Source organism: Periplaneta americana, chromosome 7 (assembly GCF_040183065.1).
Source record: "Periplaneta americana isolate PAMFEO1 chromosome 7, P.americana_PAMFEO1_priV1, whole genome shotgun sequence".
NCBI classification, from domain to species: domain Eukaryota; kingdom Metazoa; phylum Arthropoda; class Insecta; order Blattodea; family Blattidae; genus Periplaneta; species Periplaneta americana.
Window position 1 is genome coordinate 145055388 of NC_091123.1, and position 24447 is coordinate 145079834.

Here is a 24447-nt window from a genome sequence, read left to right on the forward strand (position 1 = left end):
AAAGTGATTTTCCCTGGGGCCGTTTACAGAAAGAAAACACAATTCCATGGAAAGGTTTATTGGAACATAATATTTGAGGAGAAAAATTCGCTCCGGCGCCGGGGATCGAACCCGGATCCTTGGTTCTATGTACCAAGCGCTCTGACCACTGAGCTATGCCGAATTCAATCCACAGCACCGGATCAAACCTTCCTCCTTCGATGTTTCCCTTTGTGGCCTGATTCCAATTTAGGCATATATATGTTGACGTATATGTCCAATGTCAACTGCCATTATACTAGGAGTGCACTCAACTGAGTGACTTGTTGGCCGGGAATCCGCAGTTATTAATGCACCGCTAGCTATGAGAATATTATAGATATATTAATTTGATAGCTCGATAGCTGACTTAAGTTGCCTAACACAAAAATAACTAGTGCAGATTCAGTTCAGCAACATGTGAGAACTTACTTGAGGCTGATGGTCGTACAACTCTGCCTCTTCCTCAGCTTTACTGTCGGCACCCTACACAGAGAAACAACTTTGTATGTCGAGCTAATAACTGTAACCCATATTTGAATATGTTTAATGTTTAATCGACATTATGGCACACTGTCTAGTACATTAGGTGCACTGTATAAAAATAGTGAATTCTAATATGTAACTGTGGAAGACGTAAAGCTCGTAATTCTACCTTGAAACCTGACCATTATTAAATTGTACAGTAAAATCCTTTGTATCCAGCACCCAAATAACCGGCAATACCAAAACAACGGCACTTTTGGCTAGGCCAAAAAAAAAGTCATTCATGTGAAAGAGAAGAGTGTGACGAAGATGCGAGTGGTTTTAATAGATCACACATGCTGCATATTGTGTCTACTCTTTACACTGTTCACGATTAAAACATAGGCAAAAAACCCGTTATGTAGCATTGGTACCTGTCATTTGGACCATGCAAACATTCAGCAGAAATGATATCTTTCAATTTAACACTTGAACTCGCCCATTTCGAAGGGGTGTAGGATGAGTTTAAATACGAAAGTGTGATATTCTCTATTCCTACAGCATGTAAAAATTTAATTCGAGTGATGGATAGTATTATGGCTATTACCGCTAAGCACTGCTGTTGCACAATGGATTCTGTGAATTGCAAGCGAAATGTTCTTATGCTCAAATCATCAAGCACTACTTCACAGTCTTTATAGTTGCGACGTTGGCTACACTGCTCTTCACGTCACATGACTTACATGACTGCCATTTAAAACTGTCATAAAATTACGAAAACTTTTAGTATATTTTACACTATTATGTATTATTGTATTACAATAATTATGAACTGATGAATGTACATTACCGTATTCAGTACTAAGAATAAACATTGTATGTATTTCAAAACTTTACTTTTAATTATTTATCTGAAAATCAGGCCTACTAAATTTCAACATGGAAAAAAAATGTTTGTGCAGTTCAGTGTGTCTTTACATAACCTATAAACGTATTTTCCAATTATCTGGCAAAATCAATTATCCGGCACTGGCTTTGTCCCACAGTTGCCGGATACAAGGAATTCTACTGTACTAATAGAATACACAAGTCTGTACAATGAAGCATGAAGGAAAATGACATAAAAGTCCAATTTAGAATTAGATATGGGGTTAAACTTTAAACATGAACAACGTTTTTTAAACGTTTTCAGTAAATCTAAAGATTAAAAAAAAAAAATAAATAAATAAAAAAAAAAACGGAACCTAACACATTATATGAACGTTCTAGTTCTCAAATTCTTTATGTGTAAAGTAATGTGTCGTTATTCTAAGCTTACAGCATTATATAGTGTTCCATTATTGTATACCTTTAACCTGTGCATCATGTTATATATTTGAAAAAAAAAAAAAAAAAAAAAAAAAGACATGTCATATGAACAATTGTCTATTCCGCTTGGTTACAGAGATATGACTGAGAGAAGGTATCAATTAAAGATGTCGTTCCTAACCACGTAAATATTTAATGCAGCAGTTTGTGGTATTATAGCAGGTGTACAAAATGTCCACCATTACAATCACAGCATGCCTGTCTGGCATGAACTCTTTGATTTTGGAAGAAGAGAGGAGAGTTCCGAATTCCAGCACATACCACCACAATTGACTGCCACAAGTGGTTTCAGGTGGGATGTGTTCCAGCATACACCAGACCCTTTAGATGATTGAATAACCAAAAATCATAAGATGTGAGAGATTGGGTGATCTTGCTGGCCATGGAATAAGTCTATTCCTCTTAATCTATTGTCTTGGAAATTTCATGTCTAAATGTTGGGATAAGGTGCAGCATATTTACAGGCAGTAGCACATAAATTTAATCATGCTTCCCCAAAATAAAACATCAGTACCTTCCCCATTAGAATTATGGTCATCTCCCTTTGTGAGTAACTCCTTAACTAAACTGGTTAGACAATTTCATATGACTTGTTTGTTTGTTTACAGGTGAATAACACCATGCACAATAATGGGACATCTTGTATATCTGTGTCAATCACGAGTTCTACTTACTAATCCAACGTAAGAACCATCACATTATACACGCGAACTGAATGAAATGTCATTCTTGTCCATTTTCAAGACAATCACAACATTTTTATGTCTGTACAAACTGCAATAATGCAGCTATGTTAATTTAGTGTGCATATATTAATTTTTCTTCCGTAAATACAAGTGCAAATAAAATACAATCTGCAATATTCTGTTATAAATCTTTATAAAATAATGTACTGTATAACACATGTAACAAATAACTGCCATAATTTTACTTTATTCACGAACATTTTAGTAACTGAAAATATAATGAATGATATACAGGTAGCAAAATGATCATAGCAAAAATAAAATCAGCACATAGCTGAATAAGTGAATAAATTTAATTTTTGATCTGAAGTCAGCTATAGCAAAAATAAAGATGTAGGCAAGAAAATAAATAAATTCACATATTTTTGTAGATCTGTATAAAATGATACGTAAAGGAATAACTTTGAAATTTTATAGAATAATGATACATTGCTGTGAAACAAGGAATAACAAAAGCAACATGCCAAGTATATTTACTTTAATTCAAAATTATTATCCAACTGGAACAAGACTACCAAACAGCAGCAATGAATTGCAAACCTAAACGATCAGGAAAGGCAGTAACTGATTATGACTCTGTTAAGAAAAGGCTATCGACTTAATTCATTAAGTAATGTAATGCTCTTCATAGACGAATAGCATCCAGATATAGAATGTTCTACCTTCTCCTCAAACTCCTGCCCGTTGCCCAGGTTACGTGCACGCAGCTCGGCAATGAACTGAGACTCCTGCTCATAGCGTTTGCGTATTTCTTCCCTCCACAGTGCTGCAGTGTTGCCAGGTGCATCGGACTCGCCACCATCCTCTGTCTCGAAGTCTGCAGACCAAGAAAACAAGTCAGTCTTCACTGAAAGTGCATCTGGGCCTGGCTAATCATTCTGTTTATGTAAAATTGTGCTGCAATTTAGTTTGTGCAATACATTGGGGGGAAACCTTAAGCAATTATCTTACTGTAAGCTCAAATAAATGTGTAGGCATTTTTTGCTAAGACTACGAGAGGTCTTTGGAGGATCATGGCTTGCTGAATATTGCAATAAATTGAATACAAGTTAATACATATATACAATTGGTTATCGAACATTTTTCTTACCTGTATTACTATAAATCAATTTTGCAAGCAATAAAGGTGATATTACGTTACATCACCATCTCGCAAAAATTCTTTATGGGAGATCCATTTTATGTCTTTGGTGTCAACGTCATATGAAAAATAGAAGGAAGAAACGCAGCCAGCTCCATTTTTCTTTTGAAGAATGTTACATCCAAAATTAAAAATGTAGCAGTACCATTCCTTCATTGTGAATTTTTTTTATTTTAGTAGGTTATTTTACGACGCTTTATCAACATCTCAGGTTATTTAGCGTCTGAATGAGATGAAGATGATAATGCCGGTGAAATGAGTCCGGGGCCCAGCACCGAAAGTTACCCAGCATTTGCTCACATTGGGTTGAGGGAAAACCCCGGGAAAAACCTCAACCAGGTAACTTGCCCCGACCGGGAATCGAACCCGGGCCACCTGGTTTCGCGGCTAGACGTGCTAACCGTTACTCCACAGGTGTGGACTTCATTGTGAATCAAAAGATATAAATGCAGTGGACCTGATTTGTGTCCTTAGGTTTACAGACTTCACAAGCATGCAAATATGAGCAAGACAACTAATCCTTGAAGTACCCATATATGATGAATTCACCCCACAGTAGGAATGTGGCTCACGAAACAAATTCAGAGTAAAAGCTTCTATATATCTTGATTACACAACTTTTAACACTATCACTTCCGAATATGTATTATATTTCTTTCTAGTGTTATATTTTACCATACCTGGTTAATATGTTTCGGCCTGTTATTGGCCTTCTTCAGAACTGGTTGTTGCTGGTCTTGGCGCCTTTTGTTTTGTTTCCTGTGGGGGTGTGTTTGTGTAGTGTAATGTGGAGTCAAAGAGTGTGTGTGTTCTGAAATTGAGTTGTGTGTTGAGAATTTCATTTGGATGTGTTTTTGTGTGTCTCTATATTTCGTATTGTTCTAGTGTGTTTAGTTTCTGGCTTTTTGATTGGATGTGTAGAATTTCATTGATGTTTCTGTAGATGTGGTTAGCATTTGTGATGTGTTCTGCATATGTGGAAGTGTTTTGTAATTTTGTTATGGCTGTGATATGTTCTTTGTAATGTGTTTGAAATGATCTGCCTGTCTGTCCTATGTAGAAGTTGTTGCAGGTGTTACATTTGAGTTTGTATACGCCTGTGTGTTTGTATTTGTTTGTTTGTGTATTGAGATGTTTTTGTAGAGTATTATTTTTCTGTATGTGATACTGTAATTTAATTTCTTGAATGAGATTGCAATCTTGTGTGTGTTTTTGTTTTCGTATGTTAGTGTGATGTATTTTTTGTGTTTGTGTTGTATTCTTATATTTTTTGTGATTATGTTTTGTCTTTCGTATAATGTTGTCTATTATGTTGGGGTTGTATCCGTTTTCTTGTGCTATGTATTTGATTGTGTTAGCTCTTCTTTGTAATCATGTTGGTTCATTGGTTTGTTGAGTAGTCTGTGTACAATTGTTCGGAATGCAGCTTGTTTGTGTTGTGTTGGGTGGTTGGATGTGTTGTGTATGTGTGTTGTTGTTGTTGTCGTGGGTTTTCTGTAGACTTTGAATGTGTGTTTGTTGTCGACTTTTGTTATTATGATGTCTAGAAAATTTATGGATTTGTTGTTTTCAATTTATAATGTGTAGTGTAGCTTTGGGTGTCTTTGACTCCACATAACTATACACAAACACACCCCCCACAGGAAACAAAACAAAAGGCGCCAAGACCAGCAACAACCAGTTCTGAAGAAGGCCAATAACAGGCTGAAACATGTTAACCAGGTACGGTAAAATCTAACACGAGAAAGACATATAATACATATTCCGAAGTAAAAGTTTCTGGTTCTACGGATGCCGCTGTCATTGGATTGTACATCTCAGAAGAGGTTATGTCACTTTTATTAAATGGAAAATCGCGAGAAGTGTCACACCACTTCGAAGTCCAATCAAGTTTGGATACTCATAAGCTCTCCTGGAACATTTTAAGTCTCCAAACAAGATATTCCAAATGGTTGTAGAATATTGGGGAGACTTGTATATAGACAGCCACAAACCGTAACAGAACAAAACATCAGTTTGTAAAGGGTGAATGTTGCAAAGAAAGAACGACTTACAAAACAAACTGTAAGACACGTGTCCTATTAGTACTTGAGCAATGCAATGAAGATAAGCCAGTTGTTATGCTACAATATAAGCAGACTAGTGTAATTTCATAACATTGTTATCGTTTAAGTATGAACTGTATATTGTTGCCAATCAGAAATACTCTATCCTGTTGAGTATAGCCGAAGAAAAAAATGTTTACATTTGATCTATGGGCTAAGATGATGAGGACACATGAAGAATCACAGAGAACCATGTGTTTGTTCAAATTCAGATTTTAAACTGCTTTGTCCTGTATAGATGATTTATTTATTTATTTAAACTCTTCTTTTGCAGTAACCATCCTATGCCTCTCACTCCCCTGAGTTCTAATCTTGTATTTTGCAGAGTGAAGGTAATGCACATTTTATAACACTACATTTAAGATTGATGTACACATTCTGATAAATGTTATGGCTGCTAATTCTCCCAGCTATTTTGTCTGACATTTACACCAAGGAAGTGCTTAAAAGTCCCAGAAAATATTTTCTCGGTACACAGATTATAATTTTTTGAAGATGATGACAGCCAGAATTTCAGATTTCAGTGTTTAACGTTGCCTCAAATATTCATTTCATTACATTTATCGTTTCTTGTACCTATTGAGTTATACATTACTTTCTTTTTTAAGACTTTACACAATTAAGAGGAAATTTCCATGCATCCAATAGCTTAAAGTTAAAAAACTGACTTTGGTATATGTTTGTAACTTCTGCTTTGTATTTCTATAAAACGAAAAATACTGGCGGCAAAGTTTCTTTTGGCAGATACCGACACAAAGAGTGCTCACCACATGAAGTGGAGATCGAGTCCAATACATGTTTGATTAAAATTCATTATTTAATTTCCTAGCAAATAGAATTAAATAATTATCAAATGACATACGAAAGCTATACCACGGTGTCTTGCATCTTCAACACGGGTACAAAACATCTTTTGAATGCAAGCACATTTAAATGAAGTTACAATACATTTATTGCAAGCTATGTATACCATTATCCAATAAACATGCAGCTTTCCCTGTCATATGCCATTTTATCTCTTGTTTAAAATATAATCCAGACATTCATGTTGTGCCTATTTTGTTCTGCCTATTTCTTATGCTTACATACAGCCTGTGTCTTCTATGCATCCCACTTTGTATACATAATAATGGCTGATATAATGTGAGAATTCAGCCACACATATTGAATAAGTGTGTCTTGGCTAGAATATTTGATACATTTTGCCTTCCAATTTCTTTTTGTGTTGTTGGTTGGAATTTTAATTTTGATTTTTTCTCCTTCAGCTCCATATTGTTAACGTTATTTCCAGCATTAAATACACTAAATAATAATCTTTCAGATTGTATGTAATGGACACAAATGTTATTTAATCGTAAACATATATCAGAAGTATATCAACTGCCTGGGTAACATTTTATCAGTTCCTGGACTTCCTTTCTTTTTACAAGAAACAGTTGGCAACACCAGTTTTGGTTTAATGAATTATAGTTATGGATTTCCAATTTTAAATTACGATGTGTACAAACATTTTCTTTGTTTGAATATGGAGCATTTATGAAGAATTTTTGAAAACAAGAATGTTATAATTTACATAGAGAACTTTAAACTTATTACGTAATAGATTCTGTACTAAAATATTATGTAAGCAGAACATCACAGAATTGAGCTGCAAATGGTCAATGGGGACTACCTGCCTACGACCTCAAATGATATTAAATTATTTAATGCGGAAGGCAGCACTAGCTCATATACACTGAAAACACACAAATTATTACTAGGCAGTAGCACATAATATAGGAGAGCGCTTCCTGTTTCAACATGTTGCATCATCATATTTGGTGTCATCAAGCAAAAATGTTAATTTCAAATACAGTCCGTAACTATCACATCGATTCTATTATCTCAAAAGCATTACAATTTTTTATATATACATCTAAATCATTCACAGTGATTGTCCCACAGCCTCTGAAGAGCTATTGCTTTCATCTTCGACTGTGTTTTCTTCTTTATTCATTGAAGAACTCAGTGGTCTGACGAGACATGTCTTGTAGAGATATCTACCTGAAAATCAGAGAATCTGGATGGATGTGACACAATACCTCCAGTTCTACTCCCCTTCTCAAGGAAGCTTAAACTTTAAAATTAAGTGTTTTGACAGGGTATGAACCCATCCAGAGGCACAAACAGTAATCATCAATTGTGACATTCATTTATACTTAATATTACAGAAAACCTAGAATTCACAGAAAACAAAAGTTATATATTTTAAGTTAATGTTAAATACTTTTAAAGTGAAATACTGGGGTTGTAAAATTCAAGTGACTGATATTACAGAATCGAGTTTTATTGAAGAAAAGAGTTTGGAATGCAAAGAGGCATTATCCCAACATCTGACTGTATGGCTAGCTCCTTGCTCTGCATCGTTAAAGACCAACATTTATTTTTTGAAGCAACATATTAATCATGAAGCGATCTCCAATGAAATAGGGACAATTTAAAATTTAGGATGTGCAGGGGCAACACCACTCACTAATTATTGTACAAATTCAGAGAAGTGGATACATAGGGAACAAGGAAATCAACAAACAGCCAACATCTGCAGTGAACACAGTTGGTGTTGCTTCTGCACAATCAAACACAAACACAACAAAGAGAGCATGTAGGAAGGGAAGAGGGTAGAGACGAGGCCCACCATGCCTGAAGCATTCAGCTACTCTAATTTGAATAGACTTTATCACAAAACTTGATGATTATCCACTGCTGAATCCAGAGTATCACCAATTTTATCATCTATCACTGCTGTGTCGTACTCCACATAGTGTTCACCTGTTGCTTGCTGTCCTCAACAATTCCATTCACATTTTAAGACAATTTTTCTTTGCTGACAATTTCTGTCTATTACCATAGGAAATTCACAACGAGTACAGAAATTAGAATAACTTACAATACAACAATTCATATGCAATAACCAGGGCCCGAATTTGACTGTCAAAAAATAATCTCAAATGTTACAAAAATATTAGTTATCCATTCCAGAACAAAGACATCCTGCTTTCATACCAATTGATCTATCTTGTTTGTCTCTTTGATAAGTTCATCAATAATTAAGGGGACTTGACTGTTGAAAACCTCAAATAAATATTTTTACAATGTTACATATTTTAAAAGCAACAGAGAAGTTGTAGATAGCATTATATTGAGTTTCAGTACCGGTATATGAAAATACAAAATTAATAAAATGTGAAAGTTCAAATACTGACCTTAGAGAATTAAAACTTCATTAACGAGGCAATTAAATATTTGGCAATTAAACAGTACAACTTACTTTCATAATTAACAATGTTTTAGTTTTGAGATAAATTATGCATTGCGTAACTTTCATAATGAATCATTATATTTCTAATATACCTGTAGTACTTTTTTAAGAAAATGTTGCCTATCTAAAGTTTAAAAAAGTAATTTTCAGAAAATAAACTCCAATTAAAGTCGTGTCTTAGACAAACATCCTTACAAATGGCGGCATATGTAGAATTTATATTGGTTCAAAACGAAAAAAAGAATCAATCAGTTTAAGATTCAGATCCCCTTACCACTAGTTTGAATGCCTGATTTTATCAGACTGTTTTATCTGCTGCAGAAAACATATTAGAACAGTCCGTCTTCATACCCATTGTTAGCTAAATTTTTATTGGTACTCTGAAAATATACTGAATAACTCAACTACAGTTTGGAAACCAATGCTATTAAGATTGAACTTTTCTCATTCTTCGAATCACAGCGGATCAAAGGTTGAAGGAGAGGGATGGACGGATTACAGGTAAAAAGTGGGATAAATAACCATCTTTTTTAGGCCATCAAAATATTAATTTTGAAAAAAAAAAAAAAAAAAAAAAAATCAGTAAGTTTTGCATAGAGCTCTCTCATTCAGAGGCAAAGTTCTTCTACATGTATAAATTTATGGTAAGGACCTCTCAACTTTACTTCCCTTTCGAAAGAAGCCATGCTAAGAGCTAAAAATCCATCGTTTTGACAGAGTCTGAATCTGCTATATCACCAAGGATGGAGGGAGGAGGAAAAGGAACTCGTAAGTCAACTGTAAATGGATTCCTTTCTCTTTTTTCAGGTACAGCATTGTGTTTCTATGGCAAAAGTCCAACCCAATCTCCAAAATACAGTAATGACAATCACAGCAGTGGATAATCAGTGTATAACTCATGTTACCGGATATGAACGTACCAAGTGGCTTTCTGATGTTCTCGTCAGCATCCTCTTGGTCAGAGCCCTCTGAAAGAAGAGCCAGTCAAGGTTGTAGGAACCACACTAACACTAAAGACTAGCAACTAGCACTACAAACAACACATTCCACAATGGAGCAGAACACTAATAATGGTACACTATGAACCGCTTTGAATGGGAGTGGGAGGGGTTAGCACGATGCACTGCACTGGAGCAGTGTTGCCATTCAAGGTTGATCGAAAAGAGAGCATGACCACGCTTCTGTTGTGGATACAAGGCTCAATTCAAAAGAAGTGCAGAGATAAAGCGATAGTCATGAGTCTACAGTTTTGTATCAGAGGAAGACATTGATTCTTTCTTTTATGTCTTATCGTTTTGTAATGTGAAGCAAACTGTGCTCGAAATGGCACTAACAGAGAAGGAGTTGTGTTGCAAGGGAGCTTTACTGTTGGTGCCACCTATTAACACATGCCCTTTTCTCTCCACGCAAATATTGAAAGTGTAGCTAAAACTTGTTTCAGAACACTTCCAAGCCAAATTATTAATTAATCTTTATGTTATTTAGTTCAGACCCTCTCTCATCACTGTACAAAAATCGACGATGTTCATATTTTATTTTTACTCGTTTTAATCTTTACTGAATCATATCTTCGTCTTATCTATTTTTGTTCCAAATGCTCAAATGGAAAATAAATCGTTTGCTAATCAGTACAATATCTGACCAGTAGCAATCTACACCCATAACAATTTTAATGGGGTGGTGCAACTTGATTTCTTTCTGTTACAGACATGTCACAGACATTTTCTTTTATTTTCGGGACACACCTTGCTATTATCATCAACATTCACCACATTCTGTTCAGTGAACTTCAACTTGACTATAATCAACTGTTAGAATAAGGATCCTTTCATCAACACGTCAAATCTAATAAGGACGTTACATAGTATCAAAGGAGAGGATATAAAAGTGTGCATACCAAACATATTTGTTGCATCACTCTAGGTATCCAAACTGGCTGTGAAAATGAACATGACAAAAGTATAGAATGTATATATAAATGATTAGGAATTTAATTTCAAGCCCAATGAGGAGGTATTGATAAACTGGATAGTAATAACATGCAATTAAAAAAATTAATCGAAAATCATGAAATTAAAACTTGCATGACAAGAAGTAATGTCACAAAGAACAATGTTCTTAGAAACTTTAATAAGTTCATAGCAGTTGTCGTGAACTTGTATGTGATCCACTTCTGTATTTAGGATATTGAATAATATTGGAATTATTCTTCAGTGATGTCCAGTCCTTTTCTCTTAACCCACTGTGTGTAAGAAATATTGGAGAGCAAAAGAGTTAATGGTTTTATTGCCAAGAACTCAGCATTTGTTAACAACATACATAGGTTGGATAAAAAGTTATGACAACACTGCTGTCACATGACGATGGTGCGTTCGAGGGCTGCCAGTTGTGTGGACATAAACAAGGACTGTTAGATGAGTTAGTGCAGCCAGAGGCGACAGTACTCTGTCAATCTACTGCAGTGTGTAGAACGTTGACTTTCATAGGGATAGTGCAAGTGCCCTAAGACCACGTTTACAAAACTAGAGCAACGTTCCTGGATCAAAATTGATATGGCACGAGGTTGTAGTGCACAAGAATGTTTTCAGGGACTGCGTGAAGCATGTGCCGATGCAGCGTTGCCATATCGCACAGTGGCACGATGGGTTAAAGCGTTCCGGGAAGGCAGGGATGCCGTTCAGGACAACCTCCATACAGGATGACCCCGCGTGGAGGACAACATAGTTCAACTCCTTGCTTCCCTGTTGGATGCTGATCACTGATGGACTGCGTGTGAGTTAGCAGCGGAAGTCAGAGTATGTCACGAAACTGTGCTCCACATTCTGCAAGACATTCTGGGTTACAGGGCATTGGATACCTCATGAAATTTCCGAGGTTTAATAATGGCACCGCTATGCAGTCGCACAGGCCTTGTTGGACCGGTACCAAAGGAAAGATGACGACTTTCTTGGACGAATCGTCGCTATGGACGAAACCTGGGCTCGCTCATACGAACCAACCAAACTTGAAACGTCAATCAAATGAATGGAAGCATCCAGGTTCTTCTCATCCGAAGAAAGTGCGCCCTACACAAAGTGCTGTGAAGGTGAAGTTCATTGTGGCGTATGACATTGCTGGGGTAATACTGCACCACGCTGTACCTCCAAACGCAGACTACTATTGCAGGTTCCTGCAGCACTACCTTCGTCCAGCCCTCGGGAGAAAACGACGACACTTGGTGGTACAGAATCCCATCATTCTTCGTGATAATGCAAGGAGTCACACTGCTGCTGCTGTCAAGGACCTCTTGCGCCGCTGGGAATGGGAGATTCTGGAACATTCACCATACTCACCTGATATGAGTCCATGCGATTACGATCTTTTCACCAAAGTGAAAGAACCACTGCGAGGGACCCGGTACAATACCAGAGACGAACTTATCCGTGCTATAGGGTGGTCAATACGGAACATCAACAAAGATGGATGCGCTGATGGTGTACAACGCCTTCCAAACATTTGGCAAAAGGTAATAAATAATGGGGGGCGACTATATAGGAGGTACATAAATGTTGTGCCCCTGTGAATAAAGCCATGTCAGAAATATCGAACCGTTGCCATTACTTTTTATCCAACCTTAGTATGGGATATTACAGTTTTTTCCAATACCTATACCTTAATTTTACAGATGATTTCGTCATATCCACAATTCCTTTCTGGTAAAGAACATTCAGGTTAAATGTTTTCTAGACACTCCACGCATAATACCTCAATATCAAAATTATCCATCATTTTACTAACAATATTTAAGAAATAAGTACTGCTAACAAATGTTAATGTAATTAAAATAAGCTCTCTGACAATTGTTAAACATCTAACATAACTTTCATAACTTTTCCCACATGGTTGGTGAAACTGGCCGACTATGTGTCAGTCAATGTATGATATGCAAAGGCAGTTCCTCATACGTCACTTGAACCACACAGTTCCACAGTTGATTTTGTACCTAAACTCAAGTCACAGTACCTGACACATGCACAAACACCATATGAACCAGTGTCTCACTCAAACCAGGCTACAACTAGTGAGAGACTCATGACTATTGCATATGGTAGTGGCATCTTTCATTTGGGATCTCTTTACTCGTCCCATCATCAGAAAAGTAAAGTTTGTTATATGCAGATAAAAACACAACAAATTTCCATGAATGAATTAGAGGACTTATGCAAGTCTCCTGAGATAGAGAACCCTTATCCGCTGATGCTGTGAAAAGGTAAATGAATGCATCTCTCACTGTAAATCAATAAATTTCAATCAATGCATTTACATTCCCTCTCATAATGCAGAATAAGAAATTGTCATCACGTAACTTCAGCGCAAAGGTGGCAGCACCATTTGCAGTAATATGGCAAGTGTCAATAACATGTCATGAATATTAAAAGGAACTATAATTCTTTACATAAGACGAAGACCATGGTCATAGGAAGAAAAATAAAGAAGGTAAACTTGCGAATTCTAAATGAAGCAATAGAGCAAGTGGAAGTTTCAAATACTTGGGGTGTACTATAAGCAGTAACATGGGCTGCTGCTAGGAAGTCAAAAGGAGGATAGCAATGGCAAAGGAAACTTTTAATAGAAAAAGGAGCATCTTCTGCAGACCTCTGGAAAAAGAACTAAGGAAGAAATTCGTGAAGTGCTTTGTATGGAGTGTGGCATTGTATGGGGCAGAAACATGGGCATTACAACAAGTGAAGAGAAGGGACTAGAAGCACTTGACATGTGAATATGAAGAAAGATGGAATATGTGAAGTGGACAGATAGAATAAGAAATGAAGCTATTTAGGAAAGAGTGGGTGGAGAAAGAATGATGTTAAACTGATCAGGAAGAGATAAAGAAATTGGCTGGGTCACTGGCTGAGAAGAACCTGCCTACTGAAGGATGCACTAGAAGGAATGATGAATGGGAGAAGAGTTCGGGGCAGAAGAAGATATCAGATGATAGACGACATTAAGATATATGGATCATATGAGACAAAGAGGAAGGCAGAAAATAGGAAATATTGGAGAAAGCTTAGGCAGAACACTGAATGAATGAATGAACGAACGAACGAATGAATTCTTTACAACAGGTTCTCTTGTTTGCATGAAAAGTATTTTATTATTTCTCACAAAAAAAGAAAGAAGAGAAGCAACAAACTTGAATGTGCTGGTTGGGTGTTAGAAACACGTGTAATATTATGTTTAGGTAATCTGCAACCTGGCATTCAAAATGCATTGCAGCTCCTTTTGTATTTCTCCAAACATTGTCAGCAGAACATCATCCAGCAATTTTGGTAAAATACGTTCTAAAAACTGCTGATAAATGTATGAATACAAACTTGCTGAAGTAACATGATATCATTAAAACACCTGCCCAGAATTGATGTTGATTTTTTTTTCGAAAAGCAATGGATTACCCTTCTGTTGTAAAACATGCTTCATTCATCTACAGTCAGCAGGAAAACATCGCTGCTCAATGCAGCACTAAACAAATTGTCCTGTTTAATTGCTTGGTCCCTTTGAGGGTGAATAGATGTAGCTGCTTTCGTGGCTTGGCTGCTTTTGGATGAAGACTCACTCTCAAATGCTGTTAATCCTCTATGGCAGTAGTGTCAGAGTTGTAAGCTCCAATAACAGTTGTGGAGCTAGATCGGAGCTTGAACTTGCTTATGTCTGTGGAAACACCGAAGCATGCAACTAGTCTAGTGGAGCGCTCCACTCCGTTTAGTCCCTGTCTGACATCGCTGCTCTATGGTGCTGTGAAGTGCAAGTCTTCCATCTCCATGATGCACTCTCCACTGGTCAGAGTGTACCACAGCAATAGCCTTTATTTTATATAGTTAATTCAGGAGCATATGAATACCTTAATGTTGTTGTTGTTTTCTAATGCCAGACGTTTGACAATAAAGTCATTTGACCTCTTGCACTCCAATATTTTTCAAAAGATATTATCATGGCCAGCCAATGAAGCACAGATTTTGAGGTGTTCCGAATCCATTTCTTGGTTTGAGTTGCACAATGGGCAGTTAGGGGACTGATATATTCCAATTCTATGCAGGTGTTTGGCCAATCTAAATGCAGCTACAGACGATTTTCGTGGTAAATCGGGAATTAACTGTGGATTTTGATGCAGGGAGTTCCATTTTTTCCCTTGCGATTGTGTTATCAAATTTTGTTTGTAGAAGTCTAAGAATGTAGATTTAATAAATCTCTTCACAGAGTAATATGTAGATTTAGTAACAGGTCTGTAAGTAGCAGTGCTGCCCTTCTTTGCTAAAGCATCCGCATTCTCGTTTCCCAGTATTCCAATGGGATGGTATCCATTGGAATACAATTCTTTTATTGAGTGATATTAATTGAGAGAGCATTTTAGTTATTTCTGCTGTTTGAGATGAAGGTGTGTGTTTAGAGACTATTGATAGAATAGCTGCTTTGGAGTCTGACAATATAACTGCATTCTTAAATTTATTGATGTGGCATAGAAGATTCCTGAGACTTTCACTTATTGCAATGATTTCATCATCAAAACTTGTTGTTCCATATCCAAGAGATCTATAAAGTGAGAAGAGACAGCACGTAACACCTGCACCGGCACCTTGTTCTCTGGAGATCAAGGATCCGTCGGTGTATAAATGAAGCCAGTTTTGTGGAGGGTACCTAATATTAATTGTCTCTAAAGACAATTGTTTCAGTATTTCAGTGTTTACTTCTGATTTCAGTATTTCTTCTGTTAAATTTAGATTATATTCTTTATTTAATAGAGTTAAAGGGTTTGGTTTAATTTGAATACCTTAATGTAAACCTTCAAAACAGACGTCCAGGGATATGGGTTCTCTATGTCAAACTCTAATTATCTTGATCATTCTATATACTGCAATTACTGGATCAGCCAGACTAGCAATTTATGTGACATGTCATTCGAACTCAACACCACGTGAATCTGCTTCTATATTTTAGTAACATAGTTTTAACATCTATTTCTTTAAAAAACTTTTGATTATTAAAAAATAAAAACAATAAATTACTTTAATTTACTCATATTTCGTATTTGATGCTATTTGCTTTAATGGTGATTTCAGATGTCCAGTGGAAACAAATGTTTATAGATACTATAATACAAAACATGCTGCAATCATAGTTGCAAATTTTTATAACTATATAAATGAACAAATCTTAACAATTTTATTTTACTGGCAACACTGCACCAGGGTTCACTTCTCTGTGTCAACGAGATGCAAGGGAAAGAGTAATAAATATTATTATAGTACGATCCTTTAAATTACAGACGTTGTTCAGGATCAGTGATATGTGACTTGGCAATAATGGATCAATGGTGGAATTAGAATGGCAGGAGAAATTAAAGTTTTCAGGGAAAGCCATTTTTTCCACCAAAAATGTGCTTGGGTTGAACCCCAGTATTTAGGCTTCTAAACAGTGTCCCTGTATATCTAAAAGGCAAATCAATTCCAACTTTCGTTTTATGCAACACTTTAATACATACATTCTGTAGCTTGATTGATATGAAATAGCCCAAAAAAGTTAAATGCTTTATTTGAATTTCTGGTATCATTTGTATATTTTTATACATATGGTAAACACATGAATTCAAATCACGTAAGATGCTTGACCAAGCATTGGAAATATGATTGCGAGTTCTTGAATTTATGTTAAATTATTTAGTCAACATCATTTTTCGTACTTCCTGAAGCAAGAGAGATTAAATCCAAGTCAGCAATAACATAAGAAATCTAGAGTTCATCCTGTGCTTGCTAAGTCAAGGCATCTTATGCAATTTATGTCCTGAAATCTGGATAACATTAAGATTTGTATTAGTGCAAATGATTTGAAAAACCGCTTCCATAACAGGCATTCCAGATCTGTATGAGACATTAAGGTTTATTCTTTCCTCATTTTGTAAAAAAAAAATTTCTAATGCTATATATGAAGATCAGTGTATGAAACTGTCGTTGATCAATGGAAGAGAAGTTTGTGGGGAAAAAATGATCTTCAGAAATGAAATTTACTACTATAAATCAGTGTACTGATAATCCAATTGTAATAATTTTAACTTTAGGCCTGAAATGTTTGTTACAAAATCTATAACACTGTTACGTAATAAATGTGGTACATATAAAGTAATAACGTATTATGTTAGATACGTTAAAAAAAATTTAGTGGCGTTTGGGACACTTATTAAATACAAACTGTGTGTTTGTACGTTTTTTTTTTTTGTGAAGCAGAAGTCAGAGACGAAAGTGGAAATATATCAATCAGAAGTGATTTATAACAAAGTAAATTAAATTCAAAACTAGTTGTCAGTTGTTAACAAAGAGAAGTATACAAAGTGACTATGGGACCACACAGCGCATGCAACACACTGTAACTGTAATGCAAGTATGTACAGAACCCTAGTGATTCGTATCAGGTCTACATTCTCAAAACATCCTTGAAAAAATGGATGAAGGGAGGCAAAATAGAAAAAAAATCTGTTTTCATTAATTATAATTATTTTCGTATAGACAGAATAGAAAAATATAACTCAAAGATTCATTCCAATATCATGTCTCATACATTTTAGGGGGCTAAATTTACAACCACCTTTCTTCGGGGTGGGATGAGGATAAAGAATAGAAAGACAATGGATTTAATAAAATATAGTACTGTATATCTAATCATCCAATTTACTATAAAAGAATAGCTAAAACATTCCAAATATGAGCCCTTGAAAGCTGCAGAGAAGCCGAGTGCAAAATAAACTAAATCAAATCAATGTTACAAATCTAGTCTTTCAGGTAAGGCTCCCTGTAAAGCAGATTTGAATAATTTCAAGGGAAAAATTATTCCAGGGCCGGGTATCGATCCTGGGACCTCTGGTTGAACGTACCAGCGCTCTTTCCAACTGAGCTACCCAGGAACTCCACCCGACACGCTCCCTGTAAAGCAGATTTGAATAATTTCAAGGGAAAAATTGTTCCGGGGCCTGAAAGACTAGATTTGTATAATATATACGTCACTGTGTACGTTAACAGAACACCACAATTCCAAGTCACACAGAGAATGTGTGCACTCGATGTGGGTCTCTGGTGTTCGTTAGCCCATGCGAGTTATGTGGATATAAAGGGAAAAGTTGAGACGGTGTCGGGTGGAGTTCCAGGGTAGCTCAGTTGGAAAGAGAGCTGGTACGTTCAACCAGAGGTCCCAGGATCGATACCCGGCCCCGGAACAATTTTTGCCTTGAAATTATTCAAATCAATGTTATTCTGTTAATAATGATGAACAGAGAAAAATCATTTAGACTATATCAAACCTTGGAAAACTGTCATATATTTTACGCAATGGCATCGCACATGGTGTGAACATAAGACTAAAAGGGTTATAAAATTCGAAAATTGAAGTATAATAAATCTTGTACATTTATCTTTACACTACTGTGCCTGCCCTCATACGTTGCTTCTTATTCTGTTCATCAGAAACCTCTCATATGTTGGCAAAAGTTTTTCGATCTACCTCACACTATTGGTAGTTCTGCTTTGAAATGGAAGGAGATTATGTTGAAGGAGGGAATGGGCTGTGTAACAATATGTGTGGTTTTATTACCGCCATAAAACTTTTTGTCATTTTCAGCCATTTTCACTAAAATGCACAGGAACTTTATAATCACCCTGTATATGTTTTTGCTTTGCAAGATCTTCTATTCGAAGATATTAGTTAACTGTCCAATTTTGTGAACAAAATAATAATGTAGTTAAACTAAATGGCCAATTTTGTAGAAATGAGGTATCACTTCTTAGCCATCGAAAATAAATTTTTGACTGTAAGTGGACCGTTATGTAATTTGAGCAATTACAGTCTATGATTAAATACTAGCAAGTGGACAGTGCAGACATTGAACCTTCTATACCTATATGTAGACCATATATAATAAGTCTGGACCTTTCTCTCATGGATCATATTTCTGCTGATTCCAGAATTCTCGAGATTTAATTCGTGCGTCCATGTTCTGATAAAAGAAAGTCCAATTTAAGGTATATTGTCAATTGTTACTCACTGAAATGTAGAGTAAAAATTTTTAACTTTGCTAGTTTGGTCCGGTTGAATATTCTATTTCTCAGGTGAGTGGAATTCATTGCTCTTTATGGTAGGGTAAGTACTTCGAAATGAAGGCTATGAAAAGGGAATTTTCACTTTGTTTACCTTCAGATATCAGAGGACATTATCAGGATAGCTGCTACTTCTGAAAGCAGAATACTTGAAGTTATTGAAAATTTTACATGATATCAATGATAGAATACGTCTGCAATAAATTTAGAACACAGAAATCCCAGCCAGCTTTATCTCTCCTAGAAGAAGCTACACTGTCCTGGCTAGATCAGACAGCTGAATTCAGAGATAAGCACGGTCAGCACTACACCAATGATGACGACACAGTCACACATTTTTTTCGTTACATGAAGTACTCTGAAGCTGCAAAAAAATCTATTTCCAGATTTTCATGAGATAAACGTTTTCAGCATCATTCATATTTGACATGTCATCTGTCTGAGTAAAGCTACTTCTCCTGAAGCATTGCATGGATCTTGTTTATGTTCAGTATTTATGTGTCAATTCAACAAGGGAATAATGCACATGAAATATAATCATTTTTGCTAAAAAGTGGTAGGTATTTTATTGGAAAAAAATAACACGAAATGGCAATTTAATCAAAATCGGAGCTAATTATATTTTCTTTATGATTCTTATTTTAAATTATGAATGAAATATTATACACAGCATTTCTCGAAAAACGTTATTGGCAGACAAATTAATTTATTATCATTTGCAGAACTGTTCTTTCAACTGAAAACATAATGTCGAAATATTTCAAAGCCTAAATGTATCTAACTTACTTACTTACTTACAAATGGCTTTTAAGAAACCCGAAGGTTCATTGCCGCCCTCACATAAGCCCGCCAGCGGTCCCTATCCTGTGCAAGATTAATCCAGTCTCTATCATCATACCCCACCTCCCTCAAATCCATTTTAATATTATCCTCCCATCTACGTCTCGGCCTCCCTAAAGGTCTTTTTCCCTCCGGTCTCCCAACTAACACTCTATATGCATTTCTGGATTCGCCCATATGTGCTACATGCCCTGCCCATCTCAAACGTCTGGATTTAATGTTCCTAATTATGTCAGGTGAAGAATACAATGCGTGCAGTTCTGTGTTGTATCTAACGACTTTTCAAAATTAAATTATCGTTAACTGTTAAAGAGACAGAAAGAATAAGAGACTTATACAGTGTATTTATAAAAGTCAATAATTTCTACAGAAACATTAAAACTTCAGTTCACAAATTTTAGTGCTTAAAAGATACCTACGTATATTACTGTACTTTCTAACGGAAATAGTGTGAAATAAAAACTCTTTTTTGTTCCATCAAAATTTTACTCTTCTGTAAATTAATTCTCATAATCCATGTTTGCTTCCTGTCACTCAATGCAATGAAAGGAATCAACGTTGTCAATTGTTTATCAGCAAGTGAAAGCCCATTTCCCCTTTCGCAGTCCTAAATTTCATTATAAACATCAACATTTGTACAGTAAAACTTCATTTATACGTTTGATGGAGGTTTGAAGAAAAACACGTGTAAGTGAGAAAAACGTATAACTGAAATTATATTTAATCACATCTTGAACAGCATTAATAATTAATAACATGTGATTATTAAAAAAAAATCAGCTACGAACACACTTCCTCTTTCTTCTACTCTTGAAATTCGAAAACCAATCAGCGATCTTCTTATCATTATCAAGTTGAGTCTACTGTCAAAATATTTTCAGTTTGGAGTAGTTTAGAATAGTTGTATTCAATGCGGTCACAGCTTTGGATCTGGATTCTCATAATTTAAAATGTTTCATTTCTTCCCTCTGCACATACTTCTCTCCCCTCTCTGAATTGATTCTCCCACTGGTGCATAACAGTCGGTCACATCTTAACAATTAAGACATATTGCACCTACCATATTTATGTGATTATAATACGCACTTTTTTTTTGACAAAATGTAGTCTTGAAAACTGGGGTGCATATTATATTCGTACTCAAACATTCAGACTCGAACAAATTAAAATTAATGCTTTATTTATATTACGAGATATGGTGAGGAAACAACTGACAGAAATGGCCACTGCGAATTCCTGTTTTCTCGTCTTTTGCGCACTTTTCATTCGTAATTTCTTGTCCATTTTTGACAAGAACCACTAATAAAAATAATATTTTTAACTACTACAATGACTTAATATCATATTTTCTTTTATTGTGAGAATTTTATGGACACAACTCTCAAGAAATGCGCATCTTTAATTAAACCAAAAGAATTTACCAAAAATTACTGACGAAAGATTAGCATGACGTTAGCCACTGTCAATCAATGTTCTCACACCAACCCAGACTTGCTGACCGAAAGTTCCAGTTCTGATACTGCAATTGAGAATGAATGTGGTGTATAGCTAGACGTATGGGAGTGCCTTTATAACCTGTCTTGATAATATAATTTTAATCATGAGTGGTTTTAGCACAGATGTGTATTATATTCGCTAGTTTTTTGTCCTGGATTTCAGGATAAAAAAAATTGATGTACATATTATATTCGATGGCGTAAATACGGTATTTTCGCATTCTTACATTTTCACACCAAACCTAATTTCGAGCAAAATTTAATTAGAACATATAAATGAAGTTTTGTATCTCTTGGGGTTTAAAATACAATTGTATAAGTGAGAAAAACATATAAATGAAATAAATTAACATGGAAAGTATAGGAATTTTGCCAAGACTTCGGAAAAAAATGTATAAATGTGAAACGTATAAATGAAGTTTTACTGCATCAATTCTATTAAAGAGCAAAATAATATTTTTTACGAATAACAATATCAAGTAAATTCGTAGAAACAATTATATCTATTCAAACCACACTACTTGTAAATGAAGTCAGTTATCTAACTTTCATGATTATAAAAAAAATAGCCTGTGTGTGCAACGCAGAAACATGAAATTTATCTTTTTATTTTGGTGCACTGTTAATGTAGTTGAAGATTTCATTTAATATGTATATTTTTACAGGAAAACAAACTGTACATAGGAATAACACTGGTATATGATGAAGACTTGAATTGTGGAGAAATGTGTAAAATATATAAAGGAAAAAATGTCACCTTCATGAAACCAATTTTTTCAATATATACAATTCCAAATAATTGGCCATTTTAATTTGTAGGCTTCACTAGATTGCTTTCATGGGCTCACACTCATTAAATAAAAAAACATGAGATGTGATAAGGGAAAAAAATCTCACCTTTCTTTTCTTCCCCCATGTGGTTTAACGAAAACTCCAAAACTAAGTGGAATGCTTGTGGACGAGGGGCGTACCTGAGTTGAGCTCGCGCACCAGCGTGGACATGGCGTTGGTGACCGAGTCAGCTGCCACCAGCAGGTCATTGCGCAGGCTGCGGCTGCCTGCAGCAGAGTTGCTGCCCGAGCCAGTCAGTGATGACGAGGATGTCCCTGCAGGTGAGAAAACGAGAAAATGGAGACGAACACAACAAGAGAAAAGAGCATGCCAAGGAACAACAAATAAGCCAGCAACTATTACTGTGGAGTACAAGAGGGCGACTGCTTCCTTGCATATGTGTGACTTACCAATGAGGGATGATGAAGTCCCAAATGCTGACCTCACGTCCCCTCCTACGCCCGTTAGTGAATCAGCTCCTGAACCAAGAGATGCCATCATCGATGGCTGAAGCTGGCCTCCTGGAGTTGGGGGAGCTGACCGCGATGATGGTGCTCCTGGTGGCAATGGGGGTGACTTGGTGGAGCGTGGAGATGAGTTGGGTGTTGACCGTGGGGAAGCTTGGTGATTCTGCGCAATACGTCAGACAGTAACTTGACTAGAAGCTAAGTTCTCCACTAATGATATTACTAGCGCATTCAATAAGTAAAGTTTTACCCATATAAAGATTCTGTCATTTACAGTTTGCAATCACTTGACTTTAATACAAAATTACTTTTTGTAATTGGATTCTTCGGTCTGTCCACGATGGAATTGTCAATCTATGTATGACCCATTTTCATTGTAAATGAAGTAGGCTTAATTTAAGCAGTGGTGTACATTCTCAAAATTCAAGATCTTGGGCAACCAAAAACTCCCATGCTATACATGAAATTTCATTGTAAGATACAAAGGTGGGGAAGCAGTACAAAATTATTTGAGTTATTAGTCAAATATTTCAAGAGAGAGTAAATTCTGGGCTATAGCACGTAAAGAGGATGGATAATGAAAGGATATCGAAATAACTCCTGCACAACTAGCCTAAAGGGAACAGAAGTTTGGTATAACCGAATAAATAAATCACTGAGACCATAACAGACCACGAAGCCTAAAACGGGGAAAAATTATTACTTTTCATTTATTTTCTTGGTATGCTTCTGAAGAAGAAAAGAAGTGATGCCTATTTTTTAGCACGATAGTGCAATTCCCCACATAACACATTACTCAGTGGATACTTTCCATGAAGTGTTTGATGACAAAATACAGGGCCAACTTATGTCCAACTTTTTATACGTTTATCACAAGTAAATGAATTAACGTGACAGGATCAAAGTAGCATGAACTAATAGTCCAGTCATTAGGATCGCTTAAAATTCCACCAATATTAAAATTCGATGTAAGCACCAGCATTTGCTGCACATTTTTCCAGATGTGGCTGAACGTTCTGTACTGCTCTCACAAGCATTTCATTTGGCACGCGGCCACACTCCTCTTGTCTGACCATAGAATGTGTCGCAAAAGATTAGGTTCCTCTTGAATCCATGTTAGAAGAGACTCCGCAAACTCCATTCTGATATCATAGTTCTCACATGACAGAGCTTCCACAAAGTGTGGCTTCCATGGTGGCCAATTCATTTTCTTTAGCAACCCCTGCACGGACCCACAGGATACACCAGATTCCCGCTGGTACTGTCGAATGGATTTCTCATGACTTCTCTGGAAGGCCTCAGTAGCGGCTGCTTTGGCCTCCTCTGTGATCACTGTTTTTGGTCGGCCAGCATCCTTCTGTTGCGTAACTGAGCCAGTGCGAATCAAGTTGGCGTGAAGTCCAGCATCGCATTTCTTCTTTTCACCATTCTCCACCATCTCTGCATCATAATTGGGGACTGCCACACCTCCATTCGAGCAGAAATTCGTGTTCGATCGTACACAGACAGTCTTGTGGCCACGGTTAATATTTTAACATTTACAATACAATTTTCTGA

The 24447-nt window shown here is 36.1% G+C and overlaps 1 protein-coding gene across 2 annotated transcripts in view; it reads right to left on the reverse strand.

Moving 5' to 3' along the window:
* Dyb (Dystrobrevin) overlaps positions 1-24447 on the reverse strand; it is a 112821-nt gene that overhangs the window by 12915 nt on the left and 75459 nt on the right. For both annotated transcript variants that reach the window (XM_069831442.1, XM_069831441.1), the window contains exons 14-18: positions 22834-23053; positions 22564-22698; positions 10062-10109; positions 3260-3414; positions 451-504 (exon numbers count right to left, since the gene is read on the reverse strand). In XM_069831442.1, coding sequence (XP_069687543.1) covers positions 451-504; positions 3260-3414; positions 10062-10109; positions 22564-22698; positions 22834-23053 — 612 coding nt within the window. The remainder of the gene's footprint in view (positions 1-450; positions 505-3259; positions 3415-10061; positions 10110-22563; positions 22699-22833; positions 23054-24447) is intronic.